At 42.8% G+C, this 18,729-nt stretch overlaps 1 protein-coding gene across 1 annotated transcript in view; it reads right to left on the bottom strand.

The window, feature by feature from the left end:
• Nucleotides 1–3,782: 3,782 nt before the first annotated feature.
• Nucleotides 3,783–18,729, bottom strand: part of LOC143930741 (oxidative stress-induced growth inhibitor 1-like) — a 35,673-nt gene continuing 20,726 nt past the window's right edge. The window contains 4 exon segments of the mRNA XM_077455306.1: nt 3,783–6,410; nt 6,413–6,897; nt 14,977–15,068; nt 16,790–16,981. Of these exon segments, the coding sequence (XP_077311432.1) occupies nt 5,911–6,410; nt 6,413–6,897; nt 14,977–15,068; nt 16,790–16,981 (1,269 nt within the window). The 3' untranslated portion in view covers nt 3,783–5,910.

Genomic DNA, 18,729 nt, shown 5'->3' on the forward strand with positions numbered 1-18,729 from the left:
ATAAAAGTGTAATATTCCTTTAAATTTCGTAGGGGGGGGGGGGGGGTTGTCTATAGTATGCCTGTGAAGGGGCGCATGTTTCCCGTGCTTAGAATTGTCCCTGCACAAAGTGTCATTTATGCAGGAAAAAAAGTCCTTTAAAATCACTCGCAGCTATTATGAATTGTCGGCTCCGTAATACAGAGAACACTCATTGAAAGTCATTGATAAAAAATAAATAAATAAATAAATAAAAAAGCGTGGGGGTCCCCCAAATTCAATTACCAGGCCCTTCAGGTCTGGTATGGATATTAAGGGGAACCCTGCCTCAAATTTAAGAAAAAATTTGACGTGGGGTTCCCCCTAAATATCCATAACCAGACCCTTCAGGTCAGGTATGGATATTAAGGGGAACCCCGCATCAAATTTAAAAAAAAATTGACGTGGGGTTCCCCCTAAAAATCCATACCAGACCCTTTATCCGAGCACGCAACCTGGCAGGCCGCAGGAAAAGAGGGGGGGACGAGAGAGCGCCCCCCCTCCCTCCTGAACCGTACCAGGCCACATGCCCTCAACATTGGGAGGATGCTTTGGGGGTCCGTGACCCCTCAAAGCACCTTGTCCCCATGTTGATGAGGACAAGGGCCTCATCCCCACAACCCTGGCCGGTGGTTGTGGAGGTCTGCGGGCGGGGGGGGCTTATCAGAATCTGGAAGCCCCCTTTAACAAGGGGACCCCCAGATCCCGCCCCCCCCCCTGTTTGAAATGGTAAGGGGGTACCCTACCATTTCACAAAGAAAGTGTAAAAAATGGTTAAATAAAACAAACACACTTTTGAAAAATTCCTTTATTAAAAATAAAAAAAAGATTCCAGCGGCGGTAATCCACTCTTGCTATCCAGCGACGGACGGTCATCTCTCCAGCGATGTCTCATGTCATCCAGCGCAGCGAATCCTCCGTCCTTCTTCTGTCTCCGTGGAGGAGACACTGCAAGGATTCCGGCGGCTGACGTTTCTTATATACGGAGGGCGGGGCCACCCGTCACCTGACCCCGCCCCCCTCTGACGCAAGGGGAAACCCGGGGTTCCCCGTGACGTATGGGTGACCCCGCCCCCTTCTGATGTAACAGAAAACCTGCCTGTGTTACATCAGAGGGGTGCGGGTCACCCCTACGTCACAGGGAACCCCGGGTTTCCCCTTGCGTCAGAGGGGGGCGGGGTCAGGTGACGGGTGGCCCCGCCCTCCGTATATAAGAAACGTCAGCCGCCGGAATCCTTGCAGTGTCTCCTCCACGGAGACAGAAGAAGGACGGAGGATTCGCTGCGCTGGATGACATGAGACATCGCTGGAGAGATGACCGTCCGTCGCTGGATAGCAAGAGTGGATTACCGCCGCTGGAATCTTTTTTTTATTTTTTTATTTTTAATAAAGGAATTTTTCAAAAGTGTGTTTGTTTTATTTAACCATTTTTTACACTTTCTTTGTGAAATGGTAGGGGTACTTTTGTACCCCCTTACCATTTCAAACAGGGGGGGGGCCGGGATCTGGGGGTCCCCTTGTTAAAGGGGGCTTCCAGATTCTGATAAGCCCCCCGCCCGCAGACCTCCACAACCACCGGCCAGGGTTGTGGGGATGAGGCTCTTGTCCTCATCAACATGGGGACAAGGTGCTTTGAGGGGTCACGGACCCCCAAAGCATCCTCCCAATGTTGAGGGCATGTGGCCTGGTACGGTTCAGGAGGGAGAGGGGGCCGCTCTCTCGTCCCCCCCTCTTTTCCTGCGGCCTGCCAGGTTGCGTGCTCGGATAAAGGGTCTGGTATGGATTTTTAGGGGGAACCCCACGTCAATTTTTTTTTAAATTTGATGCGGGGTTCCCCTTAATATCCATACCAGACCTGAAGGGAGCTGAAATTCGGACGAAAATGCATTCGGACGAAAACGAATGCACATGTCTAGTCTAATCCGGACTTTCCGGCAGACAAGGTCCGACGGTCTTCCCGACTGACTTTCGGCGGATTTCCGACTGACTTTCCGAGCGAACAGACTTGGCCACACACAATCACACCAAAGTCCGATGGATTCGTACGACCAGACTGGAATAAGGAAGTTCATAGCCAGTAGCCAATAGCTGCCCTATCGTCAGTTTTGGTCCTTCAGACTAGCATAGAGACAAATGGATTTTTTGACCAGACTCGAGTCCATCGGAAAAATTTGAAACATGTTCTAAATCTAAAGTCTGTCTGATTTTTCAACAGCAAAGGTCCGATGAAGCCCACACATGATTGAATTGTCCGGCGGATTCGTTCCGTTGGACCTTTGCTTTCGAAAAGTCCGACTGTGTTTACACGGCATAAGGGTATTAGTGGTGTACTCCAAGGTTCATTGTTGAGACCCTTACTTTTTAATATATTTATAAATGATATTAGGTCTGGGATTAAAAGTAACATTTCAGTCTTTGCAGATGACACCAAGCTATGCAGTGGAATAACGTCCTTACAGGATGTCTCCAATTTACAAGCTGACCTTGATGCACTGTTTAATTGGGCAACTAAGTGGCAGATGAGGTTTAATGTTGATAAATGTAAAGTTATGCACATGGGGGCTAAGAATATGCATGCATCATACATAGTAGGGGAGTACAACTGGGGGAATCAATGGTGGAGAAGGATCTGGCTGTTTTGGTAGATCATAAGCTTAATAATAGCATGCACTGCCAAGCGTTTTCCAAAGCGAGCAAAATCCTTTCTTGTATTAAGAGAGGTATGGACTCCAGAGAGAGAGATAATTTTGCCCCTGTACAAATCATTAGTAAGACTTCATCTGGAATATGCAGCTCAGTTTTGGGCACCAGTTCACCAAAAAAATATTAGGGAACTGGAGAAAGTGCAGAGAAGCGCAAACAAACTAATAAGAGGAATAGAGGAGCTCAGCTATGAGGAATGATTAGAGGAACTGAATTTATTCTCTCTTGAGAAGAGGAGATTAAGGAGGGATATGATCAACATGTATATACACATAAGTGGTCCATATAGTGAACATGGTGTTGAGTTATTCACTTTAAGGCCATCACAGAGGACAAGGGGGCATCTGGAGGAAAAGAGATTTCATCTCCAAATAAAGAAAGGTTTCTTCACAGTAAGAGCTGTGAAAATGTGGAATAGACTCCCCCAAGAGCTGGTTTTGGCCAGCTTAGTGGATTGCTTTAAAAAAAGCTTGGATTCTTTCTATAACTGGGTACTAACATTTATAGGTATAGTTGATCCAGGGAATATCCGATTGTCTATTTGGAAATCAGGAAGGATTTTTTTCGCCTGCTGGAGCAAACTGGATCATGCTTTGTTGTTTGTTTTTTTTTTTTTTTTACTTCTTTTGGACCAACTGTTGGTATACGATTGTGTATATGGGATTGTATTATTATTTTTTATTATTGGTTGAACTGGATTGACTTGTGTCTTTTTTAAACTAGACTAACTCTGTAACTATGTATGCAAAAGTTGGTTGACACCTATATGAGCTTGTTGAACCCATTCCAAAACAATCAGTATTAAGATGAAGGTGGCCCCAACTTCGCGGCTATAGCAACCTTTACTCTTATGAGAAGGCTTTCCACAAGGGTTTGGAGCATGTCTGTGGGAATCTGTGCCCATTAAGACAAAAGAGCATTTGTGAGATATTGTTCTGATGTTGGACAAGACCACATTCGCTATCGACATTCCAATTCACCCAAAAGTTCCTCCACATCAAACTTGTCAACCCATATATATCTGTATGGACCTGGCTTTGTTACAATTGAGAAGTCAAACCTTTTCAGTCAACATGAACAAATTTATTTTAAAAATATATTCAAGGACAAAATAAATAAGTACAATAACCATCTTAAATACAAAAATATAAAATTAAAAAGGAATATGCCAATATTATGTAGGTGTGCTTTACATGTTAATATAACAGATTAAAAACACATTTAAACAGAATTGGACTCACAATGTGAGTTAAGTTGAGCACATTACCAGTGCAAGTTAATAAGTGGTCATACTTGAGTTTGTTACTATCAATTTCTTAAACACATCATCTGGGATAATGAAATTCTCCATGTGCAAAAAGCACTTCGTTTCAAAGATTGTAGATATCAAGTGCAGAAAGATACGCTTAGGATTCAAGTCGTTTTATAGTAAAATGTAACATTCAGAAGTGCATGTGGAATGTCACTTACTTTATTATCAAATATAGTATGTACTGCTTTATATCATTGGGGATTGGGATCTACTTTATTAGACCCACCAAATCTATTAAACGTTCAATTTTGAAAGTGATTGTACCATTAAAATAAAACATGTTAGGAGCTAATACAGCTGCTAATGAGATCACACTAGTCCAATAATAAAAATATAGGCAACTGAATATACAGTATTTGCCCTTCAGAGCTTGGTCATACCTCCAATTCATGGCATATCCAGGCCAAGAACTGTGGCTGGGACAGAAGTGGATTATTTAATGTTGTTCTTGGCCAGTGGAAATGATCAGAATTTCCATTTTGATTCCCTGCCCAATAGTGATATAATCAAAGATTGTAAAGGTCTGCAATCAACATCCTTGTCTAAGAAGATATCACAATTCAACAATTTTTTGAGGCTGTACTGTAACGTTATTGTAGTCAGCAACATTCTAAATGATATTACAGACCACAATTTAGAATGTGGTCTGGGAACTAGAGAGTTTCCATAATCTATAAAGAACCAAAATTGCTTTTCAGATAGGGACCCTTCCTAGTAAAATATCCCTTTAAAGTGGTTGTAAACCCTTACAAACCACTTTGACCTACAGGTAAGCCTAGATTAAGGCTTACCTGTAGGTCCAAGAAATATCTCCTAAACCTATATGGTTTAGGAGATATTTGCCCGAAAACAGGCACCGTTGTCTACGGCGCATGCACCGTAGACAGCGGAGCGCAGGCGCACTGAGCGCGGCATTCTCAACGACGGAGCTGCCGCACGTGTCGGCTCCCGTGCACATGCGTGGGAGTGACAGCATCGCGGCTTCGCCGAATGACAGCGGTGGAGCTGCGAGACCCCACCAAGAAGATGGATGCGGCGGACTACAGGGGACAGCGGTGACTTCCCTGGCTCCTGTGTCAGGTAAGTGGCACATAATGGACTACTATGAGATGCATAGTAGTCCATTATGCTTTGCCTTTGCAGGGAATGAAAGAGTAAGTAAACTCATCAGGGTTTACTTCCTCTTTAATCTAACGTCACCTATGCTAGATAATAAGGCAATGTTTATCATTTAGCCTTCCCTCCCCTCTGCATACATACATAGAAAATTGAACAATTAGATCTCACCATTAATGTATGGGCCCAGTGTTAGGTTTAACGAATTAACAGCATAACAAGGGATAATACCAGTTATTCTGAATCATATATTTTAAGCAACATAAGGTAAATTATTAATTTCAGACTAGAAACCATACAATTTTCATTGGTATTTTAAAACAAGTGGCTCTCTAATCACACACTTCTTTGTAAAAATAATACCAATAATATACTGAAATTCAGTATTAATACATACAATAAAATACAGATTTCTCCATAAAATCTTTAACAGTTTCACCAGCATGAAAATAATCATCAATGTAACTAAAATAAAGATATACTATCAGTTTTTTTTTTCAAACTGAAAAATGTATATAAAAATAATTGCTTATATGTCTTTATATGTATGAAATCTGCATTATATTGCATTACTGAATCCAAGTGAGAAGACAACAGCACCGTAAGTATCTTCATCTAAGATGGAATGATCTGCATTTGGCTGGCTGTTGTGTTGGCCAGGACATTCTGGTTGTGTGTTATACCGCACTAAAATGTCTTCTTAGCAAGAGGGATGACGGAGATGTTATACAGTTTATTACAGAATAACATGTTTTATAATATTAAGGAGGTTTCTTCAGAGATTTCTGTACTGAGCTGGCAACAGCTAAAGCTCCTCCTTGAACAAAGCGTACAAAATAGTCACCAGCCAGGGGTCCAACTGCATACAGGCCTTTCTCCTGTAAGCACTCATAGGTGAATGGATCAATCTCCAGAGGGTTCCTTTTGGAGCTGACTGGATTCTCTTTGTCCAGAGTCAGATACTTGCCATTTTTTGGAAGGAAAGACAAGTTAGGGTTGGAACCAATAAGAATTAGGATCATGGAAACATTAAATGCCTTGCTCTGTCCATATTTATCCCTGAAAATACATTTTTTGTCGTCACTAATGTGAACTGCATGGTGCTCAGGAAGACTTACGTAACCTTCATAGGGTCCACCTTTAAAGACAGATTGTTCTTTCATCATTTGGTTTACCTTGTGGTACTCTGGGTACATGACCTGTGGTAATTGGTTGAAAATGAGTGCTGGGTCATTAACCCGTCTTCTAAAGGCATGAATTATGGGATGTTGTAGTGATGCGCTAACAGAATGGCATCTGCAGCTGTCAAACCTGCACCTATGATCAGTACTGGGTCTGAGTCTTGATGGACTTTTTTTGTCTTTACAGCCTCTTCAAGAGCAGAGATCTGGTGGTACACAAATGAAAGATCTTCTCCTTGGATACCCAGTCTCAAAGGGCTATCATAGGTCCCTGTGGCCAGAACCACATTCTTTGCATAGACACAGAAATTCTGCTTGATTCCTGCATTGTTTTCGATGAAGCCGCTCACTTGGAAGATGCTCTTGTCCTCTGGTCTATTTGTGTTAAGCTTGCGCTTTTCCCATAGGTCGTCCTTCTCAGGTACATTTTCCTCACTTCTGTTCAGTTTTACAATCGAGGTGACAACAGCTCCTGAGATGAAGTTGTCCTGAAGTCTTTTGTTCCTTACATAGTATCGGTAATAATTCAAGATGTCACCTGCAGTGGACCTATCATTTCTGAGATTCCTAAAAAATAAAACAAGTAGGTGGTTAGTTAAATGAATGCTATGTTTTTACACATTTTGAATACCATATTGAACCCATTCAGCAGTATGGACAAAGTGCAGAATCACTTAAATTTAGAGTGATATTAAACACTCAGTTTAAAAAAAATTCTCATTGTGTGCATAAACAGAAACACACAGCCTCATAGCATAGGATGGCAAAGCACTCCCCTGCTCCTCACCCTACAAGGGGAAGCTACCTTTGTTTGCACCCCCCCCCCCCCACTACCACATTTGACACTTTTTGGAGGGGAGTGGGTACCTGATTTTCAACTGGCAAACTGAGCTAGAAGTTCAACTCCCTCCTTCCCCCGCAGTCTTCTGGGACAGGTCTCAAGGTGTAGCACGACTCACGCATTCACAGTAGAAAAGAGGCTGTGAAGTTGCAAGGCTTAATTTCCTGTTTCCCTTAATAGAGATGCTGGTGCCTGCACCTGAAGCCGATTGAACAATCGGTTTGGGTTAGGTAATCCTTGGATCTTTGGAAAGGTAAGTGTTCTTATATTAAAAGTCAGCAGCTACAGTATTTGTAGCTGCTGACTTTTAATTTTTTGGGGTAGAACCTGGAGCTCCTCTCTAACAGACTGCCTGAAGACTGCACTCCACTGTAAACTCCTCCTGGAAAAGTGTAGGGAAGCAGCACTGAGAGAACAGTAACCAGCAGCATTGGAAGTTGTAAACTGCTAGTGCTGATGTCAAAATTTTATCAGATCATTTAATGGGTAATGTTTACTTTATTGAGCTAAAAAAAATAACTTTTGACAATAGAAAGGCCCTTAACCACTTCAGACCCATTAAGTTTTGCCCCCTTAATGACCAGGCCATTTTTTGCCCTAACGGCACTGATTTATTTTAGATGACAATTGTGCGGACGTGCGACGCTGTACCCAAATGAAATTGTCCTTTTTTTCCCACAAATAGAGCTTTCTTTTGGTGGTTTTTGATCACCTCTTCGGTTTTTATTTTTTGTGCTAAAAAGACTGACAATTTAAAAAAATATATATTTTTTTTACTTTCTGCTATAAATCATATCCAATAAAAAAAAATTTAAAAAATCGAATTTCTTAATTTAGGCCAATATGTATTCTGCTACATATTTTTGGTAAAAAAAATCCCAATAAGTGTATATTGATTGGTTTGCTCAAAAGTTATCGTATCTACAAACTATGGGATATTTTTATGACATTTTTATTTATTTATTTATTTTACTAGTAATGGCGGCGATCAGCGATTTTTGTGGACATTGTGTCTGTCGGATCCACTGATTGGCTTTCCTTGTGGCCCCCTGCGCTCCCTGCTGTCTATTGCACAAAATGACATACAGGCGCGTTGTTTTGTGCAATAGAGCCGACCTGCCACAGTATATGTACGTGGCTGCTCGGCAAGTGGTTAAAGTAGAAGTCCGGTCAAAACATGACTAAGCTTAAATTTACTCCTACCCTCATTCTACTTAAGTTAAAAGCCTAATCTTAACTACCCTGTAAAGGAAAGATGTGTATACTTACCTAATCTATGAGAGATCCGGTGCAGTCATGTGATCAGCTCCCAGCGTGGCTTCAGTGTAGATGAGAGATTGTGGACAGCGGATGCCCCATAGTATGTCTATGGGTGACATCACTGCCCAGACTCTGCAACCGTTGTCGCTGTTCTCTCCTCTTCCCTGGAGCCAACTGCTGGGGAGATCATGTGACCACACTAGACTGCCCTTAGATTAGGCAAGTATGCACATCTTTCCTTTACAGGGTAGCATAGGGCTTAGAATGGGATTTGGAGTAGATTTAAGCTTAGTTAGTGTTTGACCGGAGTTACACTTTAACTTCTGATAAGATAACTATTTCCAGGACGCCCTTGGTAGCTGTGTGTCAACATAATATTATCCATGTTCAGAATGCAAGCTATGTGCAGTATGAATAACTGAGATAAATAGAGATTAGCCATTCTGTAGACGGCGCGTTATTAGCATTAGTATCTGCTTTCGATTTCTTGTATTGTAAATTTCTGCAAATGCTCTTATCAGAGAACCCCGAGCCCATCCTTTCTCCAAGTGTTCAAGAATTCCTAGTACAGAGATACAGTACATGTCTATTTAAAGGAAATTTCATCTATTTTTGGGTAAGGAAAGGATAATAAAAGCGGACCTTCACCCAGGAATCTGCCTTCCTCTGTTCTGGCCCCTGTCCCTACCTCTTACTATAGGAAAAAACGATTTTTTTTACACATTAAATATTTTTAAACACCTTTACAGTCCTTGTTTCCTGAATCCCTGCCTAGACAACAATGATGTAAATAATGTGATCTTGCGCATGCACAGACACGTTGTGGAATCTATAGGAAAGGTAGACACCCATGGGGGGGGGGGGGATTTACTAAAACTTGTGCACACGGAATCTGGTGCAGCTGGACATAGTAACCAATCAGCTTCTAACTTCAGCTTCTTCAATTAGAGCCGATTCACACAGGGGCAACACAACTTCCAACGTGACTTTTGGAGGCAACTTGGACACGACTTGTCAACACGACTTGGGGCGACTTACAACACGACTTTAAGTCGCCCCAGGCCAGGCGACTTTGGCCATGGTCAATCAGAGAATGAGCTCTCAAGGGGGAACTCCACGGCAATTTAAAAAAAAAAAAAAACGGCGTGGGTTCCCCCTCCAGGAGCATACCAGGCCCTTAGGTCTGGTATTGATTTTAAGGGGAACCCCCCTACGCTGAAAAAACGGCGTGGGGGTCCCCCCCCCAAGGTCCATACCAGACCCTTATCCGAGCCTGGCCAGAGGACAGAGGAGACCGGGCTCCTTCGCTAGTAAAAGAACTCCAAGAAGACAGCGGAGGAGCCCGGGAGAAGAGGCTGGATACCGGGAGAAGTCGGAAGAAGACCCCCGACGCCCCTGGAGCAGATTAATAAATTACTTTTAAAACCTGTGTATTGTTTTTTTTTTTTTAGACTTTTTCCCCAGGTGAATAGGTAGGGGTACGATGTACCCCTTACTCATTCACATAGGGTGGGGGCCCGGGATCTGGGAGCTCCCGGATTCCGATAAGCCCCCCGCCCGCAGACCCCGACAACCAACGGCCAGGGTTGTCGGGAAGAGGCCCTTGTCCTCATCAACATGGGGACAAGGTGCTTTGGGGTGGGGGGGAGCCACAGGGCGCCCCTCTTCCCCAAAGCACCAACCCCCCCCCCCATGTTGAGGGCACGCAGCCTGGTACGGTCGGATAAGGGTCTGGTATGGACCTTGGGGGGGACCCCCACGCCGTTTTTTCGGCGTAGGGGGGTTCCCCTTAAAATCCATACCAGACCTAAGGGCCTGGTGGCTCATGTTGGGAACCCCCACCGGATTTCTTAAATAAATTTGGCGTGGAGTTCCGTCTCGAGAGCTGATTATTCTGTGAGAGGCGACATTGTCGCTTCAATACAGATGGAGATCCGACTTGGAGGCGACTTCCATTGAAATCAATGGGTATCAGTCGCCTAGAAGTCAGATAAAAGTAGTACAGGAACCTTTTCTGAAGTCGGAGCGACTTCAGTAGTGTGCATTAAGATGGCTCTCATTCACTTACATTGATTTTTATATGTTGCGCGACTAGGGGCGACCTGAAGTCGGATCATGAGTTGCCCCTGTGTGAACGGGCTCTTAAGCTTTGACAATAAAACCCAGGCGCTGATTGGTTACCATGTACTTGTAACTATGTACAGCTGCACTAGATTCTGTGTTTTATTAATTTGATTTATTTCAGGTACTTATATAGCGCCATCAATTTACGCAGCGCTTTTCATATACAGTGTACATTCACATCAGTTCCTACCCTCAAGGAGCTTACAATCTAAGGTCCCTAACTCACATTCATACAGACTAGGGCCAATTTAGACAGGATCTGATTAACCTACCAGCATGTATTTAGATTGTAGGAGGAAACCCACACAGGCACAGGGAGAACACACAAACTCCAGGCAGATGGTGTCGTGGTCGGGATTCGTGTTGCCCAGTTTTAGAAAATCTCCCCCATAGCGTGTCTGCAAATGCACAAAATGTCAATGAGCCCTGCACATACACAGAAAGCATCTTTGGATGTACTGTTTTGACTGCCACACTAGAACTATCATTTGAAAACCAGAGACCATTTCATTTAACCACTTCAGCCCCGGAAGAATTTACCCCCTTCCTGAACAGAACAACTTTTTGCGATTCGGCACTGCGTTGCTTTAACTGACAATTACGTGGTCGTGCAAAGTTGTACCCAAACAAAATTGACAACTTTTTTCCCACAAATGGAGCTTTCTTTTGGTGGTATATAATCACCCCTGTGGTTTATATTTTTTGCGCTATAAACAAAAAAAGAGTGACAATTTTGAGAAAAAACGCATTCTTTTTTACATTTTACTATGATATATATCCCCCAAAATATATAAAACAACAATTTTTTTTACTCAGTTTAGGCCGATATGTATTCTTCTACATATTTTTGGTAAAAAATCACAATGAGCATTTGTTGATTGGTTTGCACAAAAGTTATAGCGTCTACAAAATAGGGGATAGTTTTATGGCATTTTTATTAATATTTACTAGTAATGGCAGTGATTAGCGATTTTTATCGTGACTGCGACATTATGGCAGACTTTTCGGACATTTTTGACACATTTTTGGGACCACTGTCATCTATACAGCAATCAGTGCTATACAAATGCACTGATTCCTGTGTAAATGACACTGGCAGTGAAGGGGTTAACCACTCGCGGGCAGTGTAGGGGTTAAATGTTTCCCGGGAGTGTTTCTAACTGTGGGGGGGGGGGGGGGGGGCATGGCTAAGTATGACACATCACTGATCTCTGCTCCCAATCACAGGGATCAGAGATCAGTGACACTGTCACTAGGCAGAACGGTGAGATGCTGTGAACAAGCATCTCCCCGTTCTTCCTCTCCGTGAGATGATCACAGGTATCACCACGGCGATCGAGTCCGCGGGCCCCGCGACCCGGCTCACGGAGCTTGACGCGTATGCACCTGCAGACCGCCTCTTAACCCCCCTAGCGGTAATCCCGAGTCTGGCTCATGTTAGGATTTTACTAACAGGAGCGGTAACCCCGAGCCAGACTCGGGATCGCATCGCTGGATACAGGGAGGACGCAGTGAGACATATGCCGCGTACACACGAGCGGACTGTATGGCGTACTTAGTTCGTCATACAATCCGATGGACAGTCCGTCGTACTTTCTACTGAACGGACTTGACCACACACGGATGCACAAACAGTCCGTCGAAAGCTTGCGCGATGACGTGTACAGCACGTTCGACGGGACTAGAAATAGGAAGTCCAATACACAGCAAAGCACCCTTCCGCCGTGTAAATCCTTTCTGGGCATGCGCCATTCTTAGTCCGTCGAACTAGCATACTGACGACCATACTGTCCGCTGAAACCAAAGTACGACGGACAGAATTTCGAAAAAAACGAAATTCTTAGTACGCCGGACTGCACGCTGAAAAAGTCCGCTGAAGCCCACACACGAGCGGATTGTCCGCTGAAATGTGTTTCGACGGACTAAGTACGCCATACAGTCCGCTCGTGTGTACGCGGCTTTACTTACCTTGTCCTCCGCGCTGTGTGATCGAGCTGTCCTCCGCTCGATTCACAGTGCCGAATGCCGCCGAGCTCCGTTCCCTGCGGCGTTACGGCGCACGGGAGCGGAGAACGGCGGCAAATTCAAAAAAGTAAAAAGACACAAAACACACACAGTACTGTAATCTTACAGATTACAGTGCTGTATTAAAAAATACACACCCCCTTTGTCCCTAGTGGTCTGTGCAGTGCTCTGCATGCACTTTTACATCATAAATACTGTTTTTTTCTGCCTGGAATATGGAGATTGTCCATAGCAACCAGAAAGTGTCCCTTTTTCAGTGTTTTAGGATTTGATTACATTATTGAATATTTTTTATTATTCTTTATTATATTATAAACTTTATCATACCCGGGATGTCTGCTGGTTTGAAGAGATTTAAGAGCGTTATTCCTAAGAATTACAGGACTACAAAATAAAATGCCAGATTTCCATGCAAAATAATTCTACCGCTTTCAGCACCTAATTCCAGACTGAAACATACCGCCAGGGAGGTTAAAGGGCAATGTACAGGTACTTTAGTTTGCCTGTATGAGCCCTTCTACTGATGTATATTGGCGTGAGGCGGTTGGCAAGCGGTTAATCCCCCCAGAATGCTGAAGATTGTTGTGGTGAAGGAAAAGTTTCATATATTTTCAGTGGATGCATATTTCATTGATTATAACAATAATTACCTTAATAACATTTTCTATATGACTTTCACAGACTTTGAAGTATGGTCATTAATATTTCTGTCATATAGTTTTGCGGCACTGGGGTCATCGGTTCGAATTCCAACCTAGTCACTACCTGCATGGAGTTTGCATGTTCTCCCTGTGCTTGCATGGGTTTCCTATTACTTCCTTCTCCCACATTCCAAAGGCATGCTGATTTGGGTAATTGGCTCCTGTCTTTGTTGGCGCTAGTATGTGTTATATGCATGTGACATAGGGTCCTTACATTGTAAAGGGCTGTATGAGTTGTCAGCACTATATAAATATCTGTAATAATATTAATATGTAGACTGGCCTTGTCAGGAAGCACCCAGTGGTCCAGTGCAATTATCCTGCCTCATACTGAAAAACATAGGTGGTGCAGCCCCTTAGTCCCACTGAAAAGTCTTACAAATACCTATTCAGCCTGTCAGTGAAGTCCTCTACATGCTTCCTGTAACAGGGTGACAACACTCATGTGCTTTTCTTGAATTAGGGGCAGAGTTGTCACCCTTTTGTATACTGTGCCTGCTTGTACTACAGTTAGATGAGAAGATGTTGCAGGGGGCATGGCTATTAGCATTGCCTCTGGTGATCCACGGGCCTATAGCTTGTCAATCAGCAGCTGGCTATGCCTAGTCCTGCCCACTGCTTTCTGGATTGGCAGCTCTGCATCTGCTGCTGAAACTCTCCCACTGTGAGCTGCAGTGTCTAGGAGGGGGAGTGTGTGAGATGCAAATGAAGGAGAATTTGGCTCAGTCAGGGGAGGAAAGGAAAGAGGGAATTTATATCCGGTAATTGCTTGTGCATCATATAGTAACTGGATTTACACCAAGCTGTTCTGGTTACAGTTATCTAAAATCACCAAAAAATATACATTCCATCCATAACAGCCACCATACTATAAAGCTTAATTGTGAGTTTGGTTTCTCGCCCCAGTAGAAGTCTTTGAGGACAAAACGTGTTGGACTCACTACGCTCCCTACATTGCTTTTTTATCAATTTTTACCTATTTTTGTGATCACTAGTATCTGTACTCATTGATTTGATGTACTGTCTTTTTTTTTAATAAATGCCTTCTGTTTTTTTTTTTACCTACACCATATGGAGTCCTTCCATTTTCTTTTGCTTTTATCCCGGTCCGATTGAGTTCTCCAGACTCCAGACGGATCCCCGATGTGATGAAAGTCCTTTACTATGTTGGAGAACCATAAGGAAACAAGAGGCGCCGGCCTGACCACCATGGATGAGGAGTTGAACTATCCCTTATAGAGTGACCGTTCTCCAGCCAACCATAACCCTGTGGCACTTGGTCCACATAAGCCTAATTGACCCACTACCAAATGGTAAGTGGGTTCACCATATCTGGAAAGAGTGTACCCACATTACTGCTCTTACTGAGGATTTCTTCACAACTACACAGTTATTTGCACATTGTTTGTGTTTTGTCCGTGTCCAATTGAAGATTTCCTATCAAGCATGGGATGGACATATCTTTGAATGTTCATTAATCTCTCAAAGTCCCCTTCAGTGAACATTGGACTTTTTATGTGTTTATCCACCACTATTTTATAGGACATCACTGTTCAATTGTTTTTTTCTTTTGTAGCGCAACACTGTCTACATTTTTATTTTGTTTGGACTTTAGGTGTTAGTTGCTTTTTGTTCTCTTTTTGACACTATTGTGGTTTAGTAATTTCACTTTAATTTGCAAGTTTGGTTTCTTACCTCCTTTTCATCCTTATCCAGTCTTTAAATGATAAATCAGGCAGGCCCATCCAGTCCCCACGGCTAAGAGTAATCATGGATCCCTCAATGGCCTAAAATAAAAAATACTTGTGGTCACATAATTTACATAGCACAGAAAAATACTTTCCCAGAAAATAGAGTTTGTTTTTAGGCTTTGCACACATCAGCCCATGGCGTTTTTGCGTTTTTGCGGGCTGGCTGGTGTTTGTTGTGCATAAGTAGTTAGGGATGTTGCAATTTTCTGCTTCAGTGCATCGCACCATTTACATTTTTTTTTAACCTTACTGAAGCGACCAAAAATTACACTGTAGTTGAGTTGTAGTGCAATGAATTGCACTGTGGAAACATGCAACAAGTCTGCATATTTTTCTGTGCAGCACCATTGCAGTGTGGTGTCAACAGGGTACACAGAAACCAATTGAATTCTATGTGCTCTGGTGGTGACCTGCATTGTTCTTGTGCAGGAAAACACAGGTCACTGCATATAGTGTAGTGTTTCAAATGTTATCGTGCTGGTAGAGTTAAAAAGAGCTGCTGGCAAAAAACAATCAGGCATGATTGCATATATCAGAAATATCAAGACGTTTACCATGCTATCAAGGAAGAACAGTGAAAAAATTGTATCCACCAAATAAAATCATATAAAAAAATGAAAACACCCGAGTAATCTCAGTCCAGTAACAGATCCACTGGTGAAAGTTAAAAGGAGTGAAGAATAACATACATTTCGGTGCCCAAACATGAATCCAACTTAATTAACAGGTGAATCACTACAGTGATGGACTTTAGGGTGGACTTTAAATTATAGGAGTCACAAGCGCAGTATAACAAGATTGCCTGCAGGGTGAAAGTCCTTGGTTCCTGGCTTCCCTTTGGATGGAAAAACCCTCTCGTGGAATGGAGGACAATTATTCCAACATAAAATGGGTAAAAATATAAACATTCCCATAGTGTGATACTTTATATAACATTTTATTTAAAACGCCAACTACTTACATTAAAATAGTTGAAACAGGCATATATGCAGTAAAAGTCAATCCCAGGCATCAATCTGACAGCCTTGTGGGGTCAGGGGGCGTGGTGACGTCACAAGCATGGACTTCTCCCTACACGTTTTGTCAGAAATTTATGTTATTCTTCACCCCTTTGAACTTTCACCAATAGATCTGTTACTCATGTGTTTTCAATTTTTTTATATGATTAAATTTAGTGTGCACAATTTTTTCACTACATATGAATGAATGAATGAAATACTTGTATAGCGCACAATGCGAACTGAATCGCCTCTAGGCGCTGTGGCGAGCTTTGATGAACATATAGTGTGAATGAGCCTTTAATGAGTGTACAATCTGAGTTATTATTGTAAAGTTTACTTGAAAGTAATTTTAATATGCCTACTTGCTGTTCTGTATCATCATTATTAGATTTCACATAGACAATCCATAATCTTAGCAGTGATAACTTTTCCCAAAAAAGGGAAGCATCTCAATTGCAGCTGCTGATCAACATAAAATGTCAAACATGACCCTTTGACAGAAGTTGATAAAACAATCAACTTTTATGTAGCAGGGACTGCCACGCACTGATCGAAATCCAGCCAATTCCTGCTGAACCAGCCAAATTCGAGCAGTGTATGGCAAGCTTAAGTCTGCTTTAAATGTACATAGCAGTCACGTGCATAAATACTTTGAACCTATTTCACAAATAGCAGCTATAGCACTTGGTTTCTTCTTATGTGTTCTGCAGCTGTCTCTAATGGGATCCAATGATAAATTACATGTGAAGCACTCACATTCCAAGCGCCCCCTGGTGCTCCTCTCCCCAGCACCAAGTGAGGAATGGCTCTCTCTGGTTCTAGAGTCCAGCCCAGTACAGATTCCACGTCCCCGAGAAAATCAGTGTCAGGTCTGAGTAGAGTGTCAAACAGCAAAGCAGCTGGGCTGTTGGAGCGTCCTTCCAAGCCCTCAGACAAATACTCCAGATCCTGGAAAAAAATGAAAAATTTAAAACTTTTCATTTGTTAATAAAGTTATATTGATAATCAACAGAGGTCCAGGTATGAAATAAAACTAGATACCCCTTAGCGGTCATTTTAACTGCCTGTCTACCAGGGCAATTTTTAAAGATTTTCACACACTTTAAATCTGCATTTTGTACAAGAAATTACTTCAGTCCCAAACTTTTGGGTTCATTAGTCACAGGGGGGTCAAGAAGTGAATGCTTCTTGGTCCCCTCTTCCTGTCAATGCTACAGCACTTTAATGTGGCCCAGGCTTTCCTGAAGGAATGAGAGAGCCCAGAAACCACGCCGCACCTTCAGAGCCCCATAAAATGATTGAACAGCTCTACTGGATCGTTTTTATCTAAAAGCCCACTACCAGCTCTAGAAATCAATGCCAAGCTCTTGAATACCAGGGTGTTTATAAATGGACCTTGTTAACCTCTTGCTTACTGGGCACTTAAACCCCTCTCCTGCCCAGACCAATGTTCAGCTTTCAGCGCTGTCACAGTTTGAATGACAATTGCGTGGTCATGCTACACTGTACTCAAATTAAATTTTTATCATTTTTTTCACACAAATTAAGATTTCTTTTGGTGGTATTTAATCACCGCTTGGGTTTTTATTTTTTGCTAAACAAACAAAAAAAGATAGACATTTTTAAAAAAAAACAAAAACATGTTTCATAGTTTGTTATAAAATTTTGCAAATGGGTAATTTTTCTCCTTCATTGATATTTGCTGATGAGGCTGCATTGATGGGCACAGATAGGGCCACACTGATAGGCACAGATATGACGGCACTGATGGGCCCTGATGGGTGGCACTGATAGATGTCACTGATAGGTGGCACTGATGTGCACTGGTAGGTGGCACTGGTAGATGGTATTGATAGGCAGCACTGGTGATGATGCACTGATTGGTGATTTATAGGCGGCACTGTGAGCACTGATAGGTGGTACTGTGGGCACAGGTAGGTGGTGCTGGTAGGCACTGGTAGGTGGCTCCGGTGACTCTCCATGATCTGGACCAAGGTCCCTATCGCAGCCACAGGTGATCGGCTTTTTTTCCCTCCTCACGCTACCAGCAGGAGGAGGAAAAATAGCCGATTACCAGCTCTGTTTACATCACATGATCAGCTGTCATTGGCTGACAGCTGATCAAATGGTAAGGGGTCGGGATCGACCCCTTACTCCGATCTGTGATCAGCCGAGTCTCATAGACTCGGTGATTACAGAGCACGTGCACGCATTGCAAGGGGTGCGCAGGCCGCTCAAGCACAGGAGGACATCCATGGACGCCCTGCATCCGTCTTTCGGCTATAGCACAGACGGGAAGTGGTTAAACAAGGATTTAAACATTATTAGTTTGTTATGCCCTGTGCTCTGGAAGGGGTTATAGAAAGCCTTAAAGCGGATCTAAACCCTCCGAAAGGAAAGTTGCCATCTTAATCTCGGTTTGATCTGCAGTTGCCATGGTGCTGCACCTTTGATCAGTTATGACACCAGCCATTTGATGGCTTGACAGTTCAGTTGAAAGCCGAACCAACTGTGACATACCTTGAATGTAGCTGTTTTGGTTTAGTCCCCCCCGCAAAAAATAAATAAATAAAAGATCTGCAGCTAACACTAGTTGTTATGTAAAGGGTGTGAAGTTTAAACATTCCATTTAAAGTATTGTTTTACAGATATAGTGTATATATAACTCAGTAGCCTACTAGACAGCTTGCTTCCAT

The sequence above is a fragment of the Lithobates pipiens genome, unplaced genomic scaffold (assembly GCF_037356315.1).
Source record: "Lithobates pipiens isolate NorthernLeopardFrog02 unplaced genomic scaffold, aLitPip1_a1.2 Scaffold_10, whole genome shotgun sequence".
NCBI classification, from domain to species: Eukaryota; Metazoa; Chordata; class Amphibia; order Anura; family Ranidae; genus Lithobates; species Lithobates pipiens.